Here is a 20,408-nt window from a genome sequence, read left to right as displayed (position 1 = left end):
AGATGCAGTTTACCTGACAAGTATTTTAATTAGTTAATTAGGAAACCAAGATGACATCCCTTGTCCACAAAACTATATATTTTCGGAAAGCTTATTGTATGAATTTTATAATTTTGTTAGTATTTTTTATTTATGAACACTGTAGTTTTAAATATGCACAAAAATGTGCTTTTTTGGTCAAAAGTGATTTAAAAAAATAGCTTCTAAACCATGCTTCTGTTTCCTGACAAAATTGGTTTATGGGTACATCTGTTTACTATGAAGAAAGTGCCGTCATGATAACTGTCTACCAGTTGCCAATTTTGCAGGGCAGTAGCTCAAATTTCCCTACTTCGAGTTTATGCATAAATTAACACCCAGGCTAGTTGTCTGTACGAGGTTTGCAACACTGTTCAACCAAAAACAATGCCCCGACGGCGTTTCGAAGATAAACACATTGTCTATCATTTGTGAAAATTTCAAAAGAAAAGGACAAAGCGTCTAGGAGCTATTTTATTTTTAAAGTTGGGATGTGCACTAAAAAGAACCTGAGATAATTGCTAATTTGCATAACAATTCACTCAGTAAGAAGTTTGCTAATGCTCATAATTAAAATGGCTGTAACAGTTCCAAATTTAAATGTATTATCGTTTTGTTAAAAGTTAAATATAGTGCATAATTTGGAGATCCCGTCATTTCTTTTTTTCACCATGTTTCTTTTTTATTGTTTATGTACAGCCTTGCTAAATCTTGCTAAGCATTCAAAAGAGAGAATGTTTGCACCTGTTATTTATATTTTAAAATTGTTTTTTGAGTATGTTCCACTATTCACAATTCTAATGAAAATTTTAAGTCTATAGCCAAGACTGTTAGATAATAAAAAACAAAACAAAAATTCACTCCCAAGTGCCCACGAACATGCATCTCTACCTTAAGAAACTGTATATATTGTATATAATAAATAAATAAATAAATAAATAAATAAATAAATAAATAAATAAATAAATAAATAAATAAATAAATAAGTATTTATATTAATTATATTTTTTTAATGTGGTGTCGCGGTGAACAAATGGAAAACATTGATAGTACCTAGTACAGATATAATTATTTGATCTTTATTATTTTAATTTGATTTGATGATTATTTTATGACTGCATGTGAATAAAATGTAACCCTAAAACGAGGTGAGACGTGTATGTACCTTCTTCATTAACGGTTACACATGACATGATTAAAACGCAAGGGCGCCAACAACGACAACGCTGGATGGCGCACTTTAATTTCATGTGATCGCTTGATGGCGCTTTCAAATCAGAGCTTCATTAGATTAAGCATCACCTGATCGGTACAAACATGGCCAACTCATCAGATTTGGTTGTTCTGGACCGCGGTGACAATGTATGTGTGACAGTCCATTTACACGGTAGGTATATTCACCTCTAATATACAACTCATTGCTCGGTGTAGTTTCCACAGTCGTGACTGGAGACATCCTCGATGGTCATTATGTTTTGCACTCTATGGTCGTTAGTTTAGCACTCACCACGTCACGCTTCTGTCATGGTCATTGCGGTGTTGCTGAAATTGACAAAGAATGACGCCGGCGACGCACACACACTGCCGCGAATAGTAAAGAAATGGGTTTCATGACAATAAACGTATATCGGAGTACTAAACAAACAGAAAAGTTTGAGGTGTGAAAATCAAAACTCAAGTCAATCGATTCATGCCACGCCCACCTTATTTGTGGTTACTGTACTAGTATTTGGAAAAAAGTGGAAGGAAATTGGTTTGTTGTGTCCAAAATATTTTTGATTTATGTTGAATCAGGCCAGATATTTAAGTGAACATGGAAAAGGCTTGAAGAATACAAACTAAACAGTATAGTAATAACAAATTCTACAGTTTATCCATGGACTTAATATTACCAAACGCTTCAGGTGGTATTAAGAATTTGTTTTCAGGGTTGGGTGATACCAAGATGGGAAATGGATGCACATATGGGGGTAATTCCCGGGATTGCAATATAGAGGGTTCAGGCTGAAATACAATATATGGTGTTTTCATGTTTCGTCTGATATTTCTGTGGTATTCTGCTGCTGTAAGTAATGCACGATTTGTTCTGAAAGTCAGTATGTTGTGTGCATTTCAGGGTTATTCGTTTTTTGCTGAAAAAAAACCCTATTTTTTAGTGGCAGAGTTGAATAGTTTCACTCCCACTGGGAAATCTGCATTGTTGCTTGAATGAGAGCTAATTAAACACATTTTCCAGACCGGCGAAAGAGTATGCAACAGCCAATTTTAACATCCTGTCACGTGATTTTACTCTGAATGTCATTATGAAAAGATGCTAGTCTTTCACGCACGAGTAATTGGGAGTAGAATATGTGAGGGATAGTATCAACAGAGATGTGTATAGTGAAAAGTAACATCTATCCTTCTTTTGCATCTCTGGGCATTTCTGTTTTAGTATATTGGTTTGAAAATGTTGAACTTGCATGATTTGCAATGTTTGTTTTTTACTGAAACTCCCCTATTGATCGAATCCCGGGTTTGAACAAGAACGGCACACCACGTGATTCGTTTGACTACAGTGCTGAAGGCAAGCATGCCGTGCTACTGTGGTACTCCACTGACGGGATGACTTACTAGTACTGCATGCTACAACTTCGCTTGTGATGTTACTTGTTAGCCATGGATTAAATGAATCTTGATTACCAGTTAAAATGTTGCTCATTTGGCGTTGGTAATCTTTATTTGGAACTGGTAAAACTTCGTACTATGATAAAACTCAGTCAACATACATCAAGTTCTCTCAATCGTAGTATTCCATGTGATGTACACCTAATATGCCAAAAATGTTGCTGAACGATTTGAACTGAATAAAAATAGCAGACGAAAATTTGTTTACAAAATAAAAGTACTTCGGTTGCCAATGAAAACAAGCAATATGTTTTCGGCTGTTATCATGGTAGGACATGAACGTGAAGCTAACGTCGGTTTATAACTAAGACCGGGCACCTTATACGAGGTTCGCAAAATAACATTCAGTATTTAGAAGTCACTTTATTTTATTGCTAGAACGTATTCAGTCGTTAAATGTATTATTTCCAACCGTTTTGCGATAGTATTTTCTAGATTGGAGGCAGCATTTAGATTTTATTCAAAGTTCAAAGTTGCGTTGGGATTACGTTGACAGTGTAACAATGTCGGCGCCAGTGATCTCTTACCAGTGCGCAATGTAGCCAGAATAAAAGGCATGATCATTTGAACACTGCTATTACAAGACTGGTAGGATGTAATAAATTTGTGGCGAAAGTATTCAAAAAACGGATTTTGGCTGTTGCCATGGTAGCGGTGGGTCAGGATTGTTTTTCCAATTAGTGATGCTACGACCTGCCTGTCAAGTATGAACAAAATCAGCCAATCCAAAGAAAAATCGCAGAAGAGTTAAAAAGCCATTCCTGGTGAACAGTTACTCTAACTTTGGGGTCAACTTTCTCATTAATGAAAAAAGATATGAAAAATTCAAATAGTAACTTTGTGCCCACACTGAAGCCGAGTACAATGAGCTATGTCTGAGATGTTGTATCACAGGGAGTTGGACAAACTTATGTATTTTAATAAATTATTGAATAATAAAATGTTATATAACTTTTCTTTTACCCCCTCCCCTTCCTGGTATCTATTTCAAGTAATCACTATTTTTATTTTGTAAACACATTTCCGTCTTCTATTTTTGTCAGGTTCAAATCGTTCACCAGCGACGACCGATGTCAAAGAAAGTCATTCCGTCAGTGGAGTACCGCAGTTGCACGGCATGTTTGCCAATGCACAGATCTGTGGAGGAACTTTTAACTTCAACATAAACCATGTATCGTAGTCGCCCAGTTTAAGTTCTGGTTCTGTCGTGGTCCCAACTAAAGAGCGACAGTCGTCGTGCCGCGTCCTGTTCAATATGGGACTCATAGCGACTTATACAACGCGTGTAAAATACATTGTTTACTTACATGAAATTCGAACACGCGCTGTGCAACGACCACCGCGCTTAAACATCCACGAGTTATTTATACGGACAATGACTCAAATTAGACGTCTGATTATTTTATTTTTACTCGTACAGTGACACGCATTCTACACTGACACGCGTTGCTAGATCGCAGCACTGTCTTGGAGCATATTAATGGGCTCCCCGACCTAAATTTCTATCCCGGTTTGTTGCGTGTTTTTTCTTTAATATAAAATAATCAAATATGGGACATATGTATAATAACATAACCCCACACCCTCCTTGTGGCTTCGCTCGTGAAAGTACGGCAGCAGGATACACCGCATCACTCATGAAAATAACTTCCATATGCAATGAAAGCCACAGGGAGGGTATGGGGTTCTGTCATAATACTTCATCATCACTGAAAACATTTTTCCCCTGAAATAAAATCCAGTGAAAATGCCATTTCCCTCATACTCTATTGAGACACAGCACAGTGAAAATTGGATTCACATGTACATTTGTAATGCTTAAAAACATGTTAGCAAAAATAAATTAAGTAAAATTCTACGTGACTTCATAAGAGTTGGAAATGAACAAATTACACCCGACTCTACCACTCCATATTACACAATGTAAACTACACCCCAAAACATCCTTTCACCCACGGTTACTACTGTGTTTCACCAGTGTATTCTATTTGACTTCAGGAGAAATTGAAATGAACAAATTAATTATAATTTCAGCCTCTAGTTGAGCACTGATTAAATAAACTACCTCGTCTTTATGTCAACTTGCAGTTATTCATTGCCTACATCAGTGACTTCAAAATATATGTTTCAATCCCAGGAATTTCACTCGCTATTAATTGCATGGGAGTGCCAGTCTTTCATGAATTTCTATTGTCATGTCAATTTCTTGCGATTACTCGGAACATGAAGCTGTAACCACAGACCGTCTAGGTGCTAGGTACTGTAACTAAATCCTGGTATAAGCACCGGTTAGGCAGGCTTGAACTATGCATGTGAAGCCAGCTGAGAGGTATATCCAATCCTATAGATTTCTCATTGTTTGGTAACTATTTGCTGCAAATGCAACAAAAATCAATATAAAAATATTACCCACACAGCATTCTACAGGTTACTTGTTAGATTAGATCTTATTTTGATAAATTACAATTGTTGAATACTGAATTATTAAAATATTACTTATTTTGATAAATCACAATTGTTGAATACTGAATTATTAAAATATTACTTATTTTGACAAATCACAATTGTTGAATACTGAATTATTAAAATATTACTTATTTTGATAAATCACAATTGTTGAATACTGAATTATTAAAATATTACTTATTTTGACAACACCTCTGTAATTGAAAAAGCACATGTGCTACTAATAGAACAAATAATAATTGAAAATCAATACTCTGTCTGAGCAAATTAAAATTGGTGGATTTGTAAACTGGAGAAATCACGAAATAAAACAAAAATATGTACTTATTGGGTGAGATTAGCACCAAAAGCTAAAATTTTATCAATATTTGCTCATGTTTCTATTACCTTATCATTGTTTTTTTCTTTATTGTGTCACTCTTTGGTCATTTTTATACTTTTATTTCATTATTATGACATTATATTTTTATATATCTATCACTGTCATAAGTTACAATGGTATAAGTTACAGCGTGCCATAATTTTTCGGTACTTTACAGGGTATTTTCATCCTACCATATTAGGAAATGCAAATTCCAAATATGGAATGATTACACACGTAAGCGTCCTCTAATAATAAAATTAAACAAAGAAGTTTGCTGATTCTGTTCTAAACTGTTTGTATTTCAGCATTCCCATGATGTAGCCTTGGAAGAAAAAGATGTATAATAAGGTTATTACGAGGATAGCTCAAAGTATGCACTCAGACAATCGATACCCCCACTGTACTGTCTTCGTGCATACTTTGAGGTATCCAGAGAATAACCTCATAATATCAATTGGTATGCTGCAGCAGTGGCAGCGACTATTATAAAAAAACAAAATTCTGCTTGCTGCCATTTTCAAACAGACTAGAAGAGCTACTAACATAGCCACGTTGGGCCTTCGTGGAATATCACTTGTCAGGTGATCATTCAGTGTCTAAACAGGTTTAATTTTACTAATTTAACACTAAATTTCAATTTATAAATATGTTCACTCTATCCACAATATAGCAATCCGAGCATGTAATAATTCACATAGTGCTAGGGAGTCATCAGATCCCGTTAAAATAATGACATTTGAAATAGTGACCTAATAATTATAGAATATTGACTTTTGAAGTTCAGTATTCTTCAAACATATTCTATGTTCACTTAAATGTATGGCCTGATTCAACATAAATTAAAAATACTGTTGACACAACAAACCCATTTTCTTGATTTTTATAAATATTCATTGTTGATACAATCCCAAAATAATAAAAAAAATGTTATAATAATATTCAAATGATGAAATAATAATATGAAAAAACAAGTCATTGTCAATGACACGTCCCCGTTCCGTTCATATTTGAGTGACATATACATTCAAAGCAGATCATGACCGAAATGCACCTGCATATGTACAACACATTGTGCTAAATCTGAACAAAATCCATCCATGCATGACTGAGATCCGGTTCTGGAATTGTGAAAATACGTGATTTTGATGCATTTTCGGCCTTAAAATGGCCATCATTCCGCTATTGTTAAGCAGATCATGAAACAAATGCACATATCTATTTGTGACATGATGTACCATGTGTGTGTGAAGTTTGAACTTGATCAATCCAGACATGTCTTGGATACGGTTCCAGAACTGAATTCTTTAACAAAATGGCCGCCAGTCGGCCATTTCGAACTTGATCCGAAAAAAAAAAGACGTGCATCAAGGTCCTATTATGTTTAATGTATGTACCAAATTTGAACAAAATCCATCCATGCATAACTGAGATACGGGTCCGGAATGGTGAAAATGTGCGATTTCAATGCATTTTCGGCCTTAAAGCGGCCCCCATTTGGCTATCGTTAATGAGATCATGAAACAAATGCACATACATATTTGTGACATGATGTACCTTGTGTGTGTGAAGTTTGAACTTGATCAATCCAGACATGTCTTGGATACGGATCCAGAACTGAATTCTTTAAAACAAAATGGCCGCCAGTCGGCTATTTCGAACTTGATCCGAAAAAAAAATGACGTGCATCAAGGTCCTATTATGTTTAATGTATGTACAAAATTTGAATGAAATCCGTCCATGCATAACTGAGATCCGGGTCCGGAATGGTGAAAATGTGCGATTTCAATGCATTTTCAGCCTTAAAGCGGCCGCCATTTGGCTATCGTTAATGAGATCATGAAACAAATGCACATACATATTTGTGACATGATGTACCTTGTGTGTGTGAAGTTTGAACTCGATCAATCCAAGCATGTCTCAGATACGGATCCAGAACTGAATTCTTTAAAACAAAATGGCCGCAAGTCGGCCATTTCAAACCCAATCCAAAAAAAAAAATGACGTGCATCAAGGTCCTATTATGTTTAATGTATGTACCAAATTTGAACAAAATCCGTCCATGCATAACTGAGATCCGGGTCCGGAATGGTGAAAATGGGCGATTTTGATGCATTTTCGGCCTTAAAATGGCCGCTATTCGGCTATCGTTAATCGGATCATGAAAAAAATGCATGTGCATATGTCCCATATAATGTGTGATGTATGAGTGAAGTTTGAACTTAATCGGTCCATGCATGTTCGAGATACAGGTGATCACGGACGCACGGACGGACGGACGGACGCACACAGGGCAAAACATAAGTCCCCGTTTTCGGACTGCGTCCGAACGGGGACTAATTAAGACAGATGTAATAATGATTAGATTGACATGCAATAAAGTTTCATATAATGAGACAGTAATGTAAACATGGTCAAACAACAATGTCTATATGTGAGTACCGGGGTACTCCCACTTCAATTGCACATAAACAAATATTTACCAGGAGAGACAATGACATCTCAAACTTTTGCCCCCCCCCCCCCACAAACAATTTAAAAGATAAATATTGTTACGACATTGAGTCATCAATAGATTAAATAGATTTGGTGACCCAATAAATATTGGGTGAGATTTGTGCCAATAACCTACAATATTTTTGAGGTCATTATGAAAACATTTAATATATGAGTGGGACAGAGTATTACATATTTATATGAAGTTAATATTTGAGAGTAAATTTAGGATTAAAAAATTGAGTAGATATTTAAAAAAATTATTACATTTTTTAGTGATTGTAATGTAATAATAATAATTTGACTGGGAAGCTAACTTTAGTTTCAACATGTTTTTGTTTTTTGTGTTTTGACAGGAGCGACTGTGTTGTCATGGCAATGCTGTGGTCAAGAGTGGCTATTTGTAAGGTAAGTACACATTCTATGTACATGGTATCTGTCACTATAATATCAATAAGACACAAACAGCCAATATGTACTGCATTAACTCATACAATGTATTTAACTGCCATCTGACTTTATAAATATTTTATAACATTGCATGGCTTTGTTTACTGCAGTGTAGTTAACTAATTATTGTAATTTGCTCAGTAAGTTAATAATTTTCTATTTATTGGTGACAGTAAACAAGCTGTTTATGATAACAAGAAAGCAATACGGGGAGGCATTCCAGTTGTATTCCGTAAGATATTAATTTTATTAGCATTTGATTTGCAATATCAATATTTTAAGTTTTTTATTTCCTGTGATGTCAGTTAAAAAAAATGTTAAAGTTGTTCATTGCCATTCAAAAGCACAAATAATTTGTATGATAATATCCATTTTGTTCCAGCTAATTTTGGCCCATGGGACCTAGGACCCCAACATGGATTTGCTCGGATCAGCAGATGGACCTTAAGTCAAGCACCAAGTAAGGTATAAACAGTATATACAGTACATGTACACAGTGGTCAATCAGAGTTATGGTCAGTTATAATTATAGCCAACTATAATAACCATAGTAGACATAGTAAAATAATTAATTAATATATGATCATTTATAGTCAGAAAATATTAAATTTTTCATAATGTTACAAACTGTTCTAACTGGTCAGATTTCTTAAGAGTCTTGTGTGCTTTATGTTTTTGAGGGAATTCTGTTTTATAATACATGATCTAAACTTGAATTCTGTTATTCCAACAAACTGGTCATGACTAAACATTTCAAAATTGTATAATTATGACAACTAAATTAGAATAGTATCAAACTTATTTACTATAATGCAAAAACTATATTTTCTTAAGACAAAACAACATCACAGCATTATAGGTAGGAATTTATGGAAATTTGAAGACACTATATAACAAATTACTTTTGACTATAATTGGAATGTTCTGGAATAACTATAGATTGAAACAATTTTTGACAAATTATTGCTATACACATAGTTATGATATCACAATTTGTTCACATATATATTTGAATGAATGATTCATGGTCACTGACAAAATAGGGATTTGAGTTATCCATGAATAGTCATGTATTTTGAATCACAGCCAGTCAGTTGATAGTCATTGATGGTCTAAACATGATTGATTATATTCAACGATGAAAGACTGTGTAATCATGTATTGTCAACACAAAAAATGTTCAACTGTGAAATATAAATACTAGGAATGTTAACTTATGCAGAACTCTGATGGAGATGTAACTGCAATATTAACACTAGAAGATTCTATGGATACAAGGAATATGTGGAACCATAAGTAAGATTGGCTTTAAAATGTTTAATTGAAGGGCAGTGGTCGTCTTCCTGGGCATGTGTGACATTTGTGTAGATAAACATTGATTTTCTCACATTTCAATGTGTTCTTCTAATGGAAATTACAAGTATGACTTGGGCTTGACATGCACTAGTTACCGCCGTTCACTCCTTCGATACCTTCCAATCATCTAATAAATTATCTAATTAAAGCTTGGTAACGTCTCAATTTGTACTCTGCGCAATAGTCAAAGTCACCATCTTTGTTTATATTTTGGGTCCAATATCTTGTGCATGCGTGGTGCGATGACCACTGCTCTTTTATATTTATTTCTGGATATCGGATGTCAATGATAGTGACTTTGAATAAGCACAAAACACAATTTTTACCAGAAATGTTTTAATAGAAAAAGATTCATGTGAATTCACTAACTAATAAAATATTCAAATGGTTGTAATATTCTTTCAGATTTAAACTAATGTACACCCTGACTCTTAAAAAATGCAAGTTCCACATGAACTTTGCTGTTAAAAATACAGGTATGTAAAACCCCCATATGACATGTCATATCAGCACCATTGTATGTGACTGCAGCATCATCACCACTTCTTGACTCTCCAAATAGCTTAGTCCCTGTTTAGTCCCTGCTTAGTCCCTGTTTTTATGAATTTCAGAAACAGGGACTTATAATAGAATAATCTTCCTGTATGCATGTGATTTTGCATGTGTACATAGTTATCCGGCCATATCTCACACGTGCTTGGGCCGATCAATTTCAAACTTCACACATACATCAGACATTATATCGGACATACCCGGTATGCACAAGCTTTTGTTTTATAATTCAATTCAGTTCCGATTGGCTGCAATTTTAAAACCAAAAATGCATTGAAATCATACATTTTCATTCTTCTAAACCCCAATCTCTGTCATGCATGAATTATTTTCAAACTCGGTACATATGTTGAACATGATAGGAACTTGATTTGGCACTAAATTTTATTTTTTTCGGATAGGGTTCAAAATGCCCGACTGGTGGCCATTTTCTTTCAAAGAATTCAGTTCTTGATTCATATCAAACTTCACACATACATCATACATCGTATTGAATAAATGCACATGCATTAATGTCACCATCAAATCCAAAATGGCTGACTGGCTAGTATCTTGTTGAAATAAATGCAGTGCCGTGAAACCTTATCTCATACATACCTGAACCAATCATAGCAAGCATTTATATCACATATTAGGTTATTATTTATATATATTTTTTTATACATATTTTGTTTTTCATTTGAATTTCATGTGTATATATCATGTTATTAATACAAACTTATTAGACAATATATATCTTATGCCTAGAATAAGTATATAATAAAGATTACAGAAGACTGAAAATGTAAACAAAAATTTAACAAAACAAATTTTGTTAAAAAATAAATGAAATAATAAAAGTTTTTTTTTTTAATAACTGTATGTTTGATTTCACAATACACAGGTTCAGATGAATTTAATTTCACCTGTCTTCTTCATACATATTTTGGAGTTCCTGATGTTACCAAGGTTACCATTTCTGACCTGAAAGGACTTGAATATTCTGACAAGGTAAAGTTGATACACTTAAATTAATGTGAGTTATTTAAGCAATAAAACACACTAAAAAAGACACACTTCACATACTATGTCCTGTGCATACATTTATATAAAGTGAATTGTGCAATGTATACTTGTTATTAAATTAATATTATTGAAATGTGTCTATAGACAAAATCAGAGGAACAAGGTTTAGGACTTGTTTTGATTTTGAATAAAATAAGACATGAGACTGTTAGACAGATCCAGTGTATTTGTGCTCATAAAAACATGTATACCTTGTATCTATCTGATGTGTACCCTGCATATATCATATAAATTTATGTTTACCTGTGTTGCAATATTATTTGGTTTTCATCTATTGCTCTTCATATTCTGAATTAGAAGACTTCTATTTTTTTTATTTTTTCTACATTTTAAATTCAGGTGAAGAATGATAATAAATTTCAAGAACAAAGAGAGTGTGTTTCTGTTTCTGAGAATGTTGACAGGTAAAATCAGATTTCTGAGAATGTTAACAGGGACTGTAGTATCAAATTTCTGAGAAAGAAAAACTGCTGTTTAGTTGTAGTTATTTTTCACAAAAAATAGTACAATTTGTTCATTGGTAGTTTTGTCACCAAATCAACTTTGGCACCATTTGATTTTTAATTATTTCTGTGACTGTCATTATGTCAAATTTAATGACCATTTCTTCATTAATATTGCATGTTTTTTTTATTCATATTACATTACTCATTCCTAATATGATGAACTTGCAAACATTACAGTTTAATGTTTAACATGGATTACACACAGATCATACTTGTGATTTTGATGCATTTTCGGCCTTAAAATGGCCATCATTCCGCTATTGTTAAGCAGATCATGAAACAAATGCACATATCTATTTGTGACATGATGTACCATGTGTGTGTGAAGTTTGAACTTGATCAATCCAGACATGTCTTGGACACGGATCCAGAACTGAATTCTTTAACAAAATGGCCGCCAGTCGGCCATTTCGAACTTGATCCAAAAAAAAAAAAAAAGACGTGCATCAAGGGCCTATTATGTTTAATGTATGTACCAAATTTGAACAAAATCCATCCATGCATAACTGAGATATGGGTTCGGAATGGTGAAAATGTGCGATTTCAATGCATTTTCGGCCTTAAAGCGGCCCCCATTTGGCTATCGTTAATGAGATCATGAAACAAATGCACATACATATTTGTGACATGATGTACCTTGTGTGTGTGAAGTTTGAACTTGATCAATCCAGACATGTCTCGGATACGGATCCAGAACTGAATTCTTTAAAACAAAATGGCCGCCAGTTGGCTATTTCGAACTTGATCCGAAAAAAAAAAATGACGTGCATCAAGGTCCTATTATGTTTAATGTATGTACCAAATTTGAACAAAATCCATCCATGCATAACTGAGATATGGGTCCGGAATGGTGAAAATGTGCGATTTCAATGCATTTTCGGCCTTAAAGCGGCCCCCATTTGGCTATCGTTAATGAGATCATGAAACAAATGCACATACATATTTGTGACATGATGTACCTTGTGTGTGTGAAGTTTGAACTTGATCAATCCAGACATGTCTCGGATACGGATCCAGAACTGAATTCTTTAAAACAAAATGGCCGCCAGTCGGCTATTTCGAACTTGATCCGAAAAAAAAAATGACGTGCATCAAGGTCCTATTATGTTTAATGTATGTACCAAATTTGAACAAAATCCATCCATGCATAACTGAGATATGGGTCCGGAATGGTGAAAATGTGCGATTTCAATGCATTTTCGGCCTTAAAGCGGCCCCCATTTGGCTATCGTTAATGAGATCATGAAACAAATGCACATACATATTTGTGACATGATGTACCTTGTGTGTGTGAAGTTTGAACTTGATCAATCCAGACATGTCTCGGATACGGATCCAGAACTGAATTCTTTAAAACAAAATGGCCGCCAGTCGGCTATTTCGAACTTGATCCGAAAAAAAAATGACGTGCATCAAGGTCCTATTATGTTTAATGTATGTACCAAATTTGAATGAAATCCGTCCATGCATAACTGAGATCCGGGTCCGGAATGGTGAAAATGTGCGATTTCAATGCATTTTCGGCCTTAAAGCGGCCGCCATTTGGCTATCGTTAATGAGATCATGAAACAAATGCACATACATATTTGTGACATGATGTATCTTGTGTGTGTGAAGTTTGAACTCGATCAATCCAAGCATGTCTCAGATACGGATCCAGAACTGAATTCTTTAAAACAAAATGGCCGCCAGTCGGCCATTTCGAACCCGATCCAAAAAAAAAAATGACGTGCATCAAGGTCCTATTATGTTTAATGTATGTACCAAATCTGAACAAAATCCGTCCATGCATAACTGAGATCCGGGTCCGGAATGGTGAAAATGTGCGATTTTGATGCATTTTCGGCCTTAAAATGGCCGCTATTCGGCTATCGTTAATCGGATCATGAAAAAAATGCATGTGCATATGTCCCATATAATGTGTGATGTATGAGTGAAGTTTGAACTTAATCGGTCCATGCATGTTCGAGATACAGGTGATCACGGACGCACGGACGCACGGACGCACGGACGCACACAGGGCAAAACATAAGTCCCCGTTTTCGGACTGCGTCCGAACGGGGACTAATAAACAGCATGCTAAATACTCAAGTCAAAGTAAACATGTATTATGCAACATGTATATATCATGCCATTTATTTGGTGTTATTTACTAGTGTTTAACATTGGTTACAGGGTATATTATTTGGTGTTATTTACTAGTGTTTAGCATTGGTTACAGGGTATATTATTTGGTGTTATTTACTAGTGTTCAACATTGGTTACAGGGTATATTTACTAGTGTTTAACATTGGTTACAGGGTATATTATTTGGGTTATTTACTAGTGTTTAGCATTGGTTACAGGGTATATTATTTGGTGTTATTTACTAGTGTTTAACATTGGTTACAGGGTATATTATTTGGTGTTATTTACTAGTGTTCAACATTGGTTACAGGGTATATTATTTGGTGTTATTTACTCGTGTTCAACATTGGTTACAGGGTATATTATTTGGTGTTATTTACTAGTGTTCAACATTGGTTACAGGGTATATTATTTGGGTTATTTACTAGTGTTTAGCATTGGTTACAGGGTATATTATTTGGTGTTATTTACTAGTGTTTAACATTGGTTACAGGGTATATTATTTGGTGTTATTTACTAGTGTTCAATATTGGTTACAGGGTATATTATTTGGTGTTATTTACTAGCATTTAGCATTGGTTACAGGGTATATTATTTGGTGTTATTTACTAGTGTTTAACATTGGTTACAGGGTATATTATTACCAAACGCTTCAGCGTGGTATTAAGAATTTGTTTTCAGGGTTGGGTGATACCAAGGTTGAAAATGGGTGCACATATGGGTGTAATTCCTGGAATTGCAATAGAGAGGGTTCAAGCCGAAATACAATATATAGTGTTTCCATGTTTCGTCTGATATTTCTGTGGTATTCTGCTGCTGTAAATAATGCAAGATTTGTTCCGAAATTCAGTGTGTTGTGTGCACTCCAGGGTTATTCGTTTTTTTCTCAAAACACCCCTATTTTTTAATGGCAGAGTCCAATAGTTTCACCCCAACTGGGAAATCTGCATTGTTGCTTGAATGAGAGCTAATTAAACACATTTTCCAGACCGGCGAAAGAGTATGCAACAGCCAATTTTAACAGCCTGTCACGTGATTTTACTCTGAATGTCAACAAGATAGAGGCTAGTCCATTTTACGCAGGAATAATTGGGGGTAGAATATGTGAGGGATAGTATCAACAGAGATGTGTATACTGAAAAGTAACATCTATCCTTCTTTTGCATCACTTAGCATTTCTGTTTTAGTATACTGGTTTGAAAATGTTGAATTTGCATGATTTGCGATGTTTTTTTTAACTGAAACTCCCCTATTGATTGAATGTCGGGTTTGAAGAAGAACGGCACACCACGTGATTCGTTTGAATACAATGGTGAAGGGTTGACCCTGGGTTGACACAAATTTATGTTGAAGTTAAAAGTTTCTCCACAGAATTTTGCATTGGCAAACATGCCATGCTACTGCGGTACTCCACTGACGGGATGACTTTCGTCGACAGCGGTCGTCGCTGAGCCGCACTCTACAACTTCGCTTGTGATGTAACTTGTTAGCCGTGAATTGAATGAATCTTCATTACCGGTTAAAATGTTGTTCATTTGGCGTTGGTAATCTTTATTTGTAACTGGGTAACGTCGCAACGTCGCCAGCAGAAACATCCTAACTAAAACCGGGCACCGTATATGAAGTTCGCAAAAAACATTCAGTCTTTAGAAGTCACTTAATTGTATTGCTAGGACGTATTCAGCCGTTAAATGTATTATTTCCAACCGTTTTGCGATAGTATTTTCTAGATTGGAGGCAGCATTTACATTTCATTCAAAGTTCAAAGTTGCGTTGAGATTACGTTGATACAGTGTAACAATGTCGGCGCCGGTGATCTCTTACCAGTGCGCAACGCAGCCAAAATAAAAGGCATGATCATTTGGGCACTGCTATTACAAGACTGGTAGGAGGCAATAAATTTGGCGAAAGTATCCAAAAAACAGATTTTGGCTGTTGCCATGGTAGCGGTGGGTCAGGATTGTTTTTCCAATTAGTGATGGTACGACCTGCCTGTCAAGTATGAACAAAATCAGCCAAGCCAAAAAAAAATCACAGAAGAGTTAAAAAGCCATTCCTGCTGAATAGTTACTCTAACTTCGGGGTCAACTTTCTCATTAATGAAACAAGATATCAAAAATTCAAATAGTAACTTTTTGCCCACACTCAAGCCGAGTACAATGAGCTATGTCTGAGGTGTTGTATCACAGGGAGTTGGACAAACTTATGTATTTTAATAAATTATTGAATAATAAAATGTTATATAACTTTTCTTTTACCCCCCCCCCCCCTTCCTGGTATCTATTTCAAGTATTTTTGTCAGGTTCAAATCGTTCACCAGCATTTTTGGCATGTTAGATGTACATCACATAGAATACTAGGATTGGGAGAACTTAATGTTTGTTGACCACCTGGAAACTGAGTTTTATAAATCCGCTGCCTGGACCCGCAGTAAAATCTCCGATTAATATGGAGCCGCAACCATCAACATCCATATACCATGAGGTTTCTGCTGGCAACGTTGCGGTGTTATTCAGTTCCAAATAAAGACTACCAACGCCAAATTAGCAAAAATTAACCGGTAACCAAGACTCAGTCTATCCACGACCAGCAAGCAACATCACAAACGAGGTTGTAGTGTGCAGCTCACGAGTCAGCGACGACCGATTTCAACGAAAGTCATTCCGTCAGTGGTGTACCGCAGTTGCACGGCATGTTTGCCAATGCACAGATCTGTGGAGGAACTTTTAACTTCAACATCTACCGTGTATCGTAGTCGCCCAGTTTAAGTTCTGGTTCTGTCGTGGTCCCAACTAAAGGGCGACAGTCGTCGTGTCGCGTCCCGTTCGATATGGGACTCATAGCGACGTATACAACGCGTGTAAAATACATTGTTTATTTACATGAAATTCGAACACGCGCTGCGCTACGACCACCGCGCTTAAACATCCACGAGTTATTTATTCGGACAATGACTCACGTACAGCGACACGCGTTCTACACTGACAAGCGTTGCTAGGTCGCAGCCACAGTCACTTGGGGGCTGAAAATCAATGAATACTAATTTTCAACAAAAAAATCATCCGCTATACGTATATAAATAAACTATACGTATAGCGGATGATTTTTTTTTGAAAATTAGTATTTATTGATTTTCAGCCCCCAAGTGACTGTGGTCGCAGCACTGTCTTGGAGCATATTAATGGGCAATTGGGTTCCCCGATCTAAATTTCTATCCCGGTTTGTTGCACGTTCTTTTTTTAATATGAAATAATCAAATATGGGACATATGTATAATAACAGAACCCCACACCCTCCCCGTGGCTTCGCTCGTGAATGTACGGCAGCAGGATACACCGCATCACTCGTGAAAATAACTTCCATACGCAATGAAAGCCATGGGGAGGGTATCTGTCATAATACTTCATTATCACTGAAAACATTTTTCCCCTGAAATAAATTCCAGTGAATATGCCATTTCCCTCATACTCTATTGAGACACAGCGCAGTGAAAATTGGATTCACATGTAATGCTTGAAAACATGTCAGCAAAAATATTAAGTGAAATTCTACGTGACTTCATAATAGTTGGAAATGAACACATTACACCCGACCCTACCACTCCATATACAATGTAAACTACACCCCAAAACATCCTTTCACCCACAGTTACTACCGTGTTTCACCAGTGTATTCTATTTGACGTCAGGAGAAATTGAAATAAACAAATCAATTATAATTTCAGCCTCTAGTTGACCACTGATTAAATAAACTACCTCGTCTTTATGTCAACTTGCAGTTATTCGTTGCCTACATCAGTGACTTCAAAATATGTTTCAATCCCAGGAATTTCACTCGCTGTTAATTGCATGCGGGAGTGCCAGTCTTTAATGAATTTCTATTGTCATGTCAATTTCTTGCGATTACTCGGAACATTAAGCTGTAACCACATGCCGCCTAGGTGCTGTAATTAAATCCTGGTGTAAGCACCATATGAACTATGAACAATGCATGTGAAGCCAGCTGTGGGGTATATTCAATCCTATAGATTTCTCATTGTTTGGTAACTATTTGCTGCAAATGCAACAAAAATCGATATAAAATATTACCCACACAGTATTCTACAGGTTACTTGTTTGGTGTTATTTACTAGTGTTCAACATTGGTTACAGGGTATATTTACTAGTGTTTAACATTGGTTACAGGGTATATTATTTGGGTTATTTACTATCGTTTAGCATTGGTTACAGGGTATATTATTTGGTGTTATTTACTAGTGTTTAACATTGGTTACAGGGTATATTATTTGGTGTTATTTACTAGTGTTCAACATTGGTTACATGGTATATTTGGTGTTATTTACTAGTGTTTAGCATTGGTTACAGAGTATATTTGGTGTTATTTACTAGTGTTTAGCATTGGTTACAGGGTATATTATTTGGTGTTATTTACTAGTGTTTAACATTGGTTACAGGGTATATTATTTGGTGTTATTTACTCGTGTTCAACATTGGTTACAGGGTATATTATTTGGTGTTATTTACTAGTGTTCAACATTGGTTACAGGGTATATTATTTGGTGTTATTTACTAGTGTTTAACATTGGTTACAGGGTATATTATTGTACACCACCTCAGCACACTATCAGTAATGTGATGAATGGTAAAAATATGGTCATCAAGAAGACTAACCTGCCAGACACTGGTAAGTATATACCACTAGAGGGCGCTATAATGAAATGCCTTATGTTTAAAAATAAAGTTACATCCGCATTCCATATAATCTGCAGAAAATCTCTCCTTGACCTCTGTAAACACATAAGAGCTTTGGGGTTTGCATCGTGCATGAATTATTTTATTCAACAGAATACTGTAATTGAATATTATAAGTTGTTTAAAGTAAAGTGATTTATTACAACAATACAAATTATGTTTAGATTGGTTTTATTAGGCACTATAACATTGTTTATGCAGGCTAGCTTCATTCATTCAGTGTTTGAGGATTTCTTGCTAAATCAACTTGTTAATAATTTTAATAGAGATACGATTTTTATTGGGATATACGGCAAAGTACGAATGCAACTTTAAAGCAGATTTGTTTTTAACTTTGATGCAACGAATCCTGTTTCTGCAATTTGGTACCAAATAGATTATAAATAGATTATATAATATGTTTTGGTATTTGTAGTAAATTTAGATTAATAAATGACCATCATGGCATTCAAGAATAACGAGGAGTTTTGGTCAGAGGCAATGTCAACTATGCTACACAATTTAATGCTTGTTTCTTTCAGTGGTTTGGAATCCCTGGCTTGAGAAAGCCAAGACAATGTCTGACTTTGCTGATGATGAATACCACAATATGATATGTGTAGAGGCTGGAAATGTTAAAACACCAATTGTGTTATCACCTGGTGCTGAATATGAAGCTTCCCAGATATTGTGTGTACTTGATAAAATATTGGACAGTCATATTTAAGGTGTTAGTCACGTAAATGTTTAATAAAATTATCACGATACAGTGAATGTGTCAGACAAATGTGCTGGGCTACAAATTATTAGGGTATGTAGTAATTTACTATCTAGTAATACAACGTCATCTACTTATGCAACAACTGGAATACAGGGAAATAAATTTATATTTTCTATATTGGATAGAATGTGCAATATGAAAGGCAGAACATTTCTCTATTTCAACTGTGGTGGCGCAACTAACATGCAACTTTCTTATTAGATACAGTGACCTCTCGCTAAGTCACACCTTTGTAAGTCATAATTTCGGCTAAGTCGTAGGTGGTTGGGTGTCTCCCAAAAATTCTGTTGTGTTTTGCCAGGAGTTCTGAAGTAAAAGAACTAATGTTTCATTGCATGTATTTAATTGGCCGTTAAAGGACTGGAGGAAACAACTTAACACTGACTGTCAATTACTGAGATACAAAGGGTGACAGCAGCCTCTTTGACAATGAGTTGAATCCTTTACTCTGATCTCTAGTTCTCAACTGAGCAGCATGTCTTAAGTAAAAGCAATTCAGTCCTTGCCAAGCAACTCTGAGGTAATGACTTTGAATCCGGGGTAGTTCTGGTTTACGCAAATAAGTCACGCTATACATCAAGTCTTGATCAAAGGCAAAGCTTGATCTGTAAACATGGACGCTGTGATCTTTTTCAATAAAGAAAAACATACTATAAATAAACCCATGTGTGTATATGTGCTTTTTATCCATGTTAATGCATGAATCCCCTTTCATGACATAAGTCGTGACCTCTGATAAATCACTGTTTTTGATTGCATCATGACACCACAACTTAGCGAGGAGTCACTGTACCTCAAGGTATTATGTGGAGGCAGTAAGCTGAAACAATATA

The 20,408-nt window shown here is 35.4% G+C and overlaps 1 protein-coding gene across 1 annotated transcript; it reads left to right on the top strand.

Moving 5' to 3' along the window:
* The first annotated feature begins 1,284 nt into the window (after window positions 1-1,284).
* On the top strand, window positions 1,285-19,581 carry LOC102810077 (uncharacterized). The gene is made up of 10 exons (XM_085506698.1): window positions 1,285-1,405; window positions 8,365-8,416; window positions 8,632-8,690; window positions 8,841-8,923; window positions 9,681-9,754; window positions 10,220-10,290; window positions 11,250-11,356; window positions 11,771-11,835; window positions 18,656-18,747; window positions 19,337-19,581. Exons 1-10 carry the CDS (start codon window positions 1,336-1,338, stop codon window positions 19,519-19,521), a joined length of 858 nt encoding a protein of 285 aa, XP_085362824.1. The 5' UTR covers window positions 1,285-1,335; the 3' UTR covers window positions 19,522-19,581.
* The last annotated feature ends 827 nt before the right edge of the window (window positions 19,582-20,408 follow it).

The sequence above is a fragment of the Saccoglossus kowalevskii genome, chromosome 13, assembly GCF_978046115.1.
Source record: "Saccoglossus kowalevskii chromosome 13, keSacKowa6.1, whole genome shotgun sequence".
In the NCBI taxonomy this organism is placed as follows: domain Eukaryota; kingdom Metazoa; phylum Hemichordata; class Enteropneusta; family Harrimaniidae; genus Saccoglossus; species Saccoglossus kowalevskii.
The sequence above is the reverse complement of the archived record's forward strand: the minus strand, read 5'-3'. Positions and strand labels throughout refer to the sequence as shown.

Coding starts and splice junctions, on each gene's coding strand:
- LOC102810077 (XM_085506698.1), top strand. CDS start 1,336: ATGGCCAACTCATCAGATTTGGTTGTTCTGGACCGCGGTGACAATGTA. Junction 8,417..8,631: donor CAAGAGTGGCTATTTGTAAG/GTAAGTACACAT, acceptor TATTGGTGACAG/TAAACAAGCTGTTTATGATA. Junction 8,691..8,840: donor AGGCATTCCAGTTGTATTCC/GTAAGATATTAA, acceptor ATTTTGTTCCAG/CTAATTTTGGCCCATGGGAC.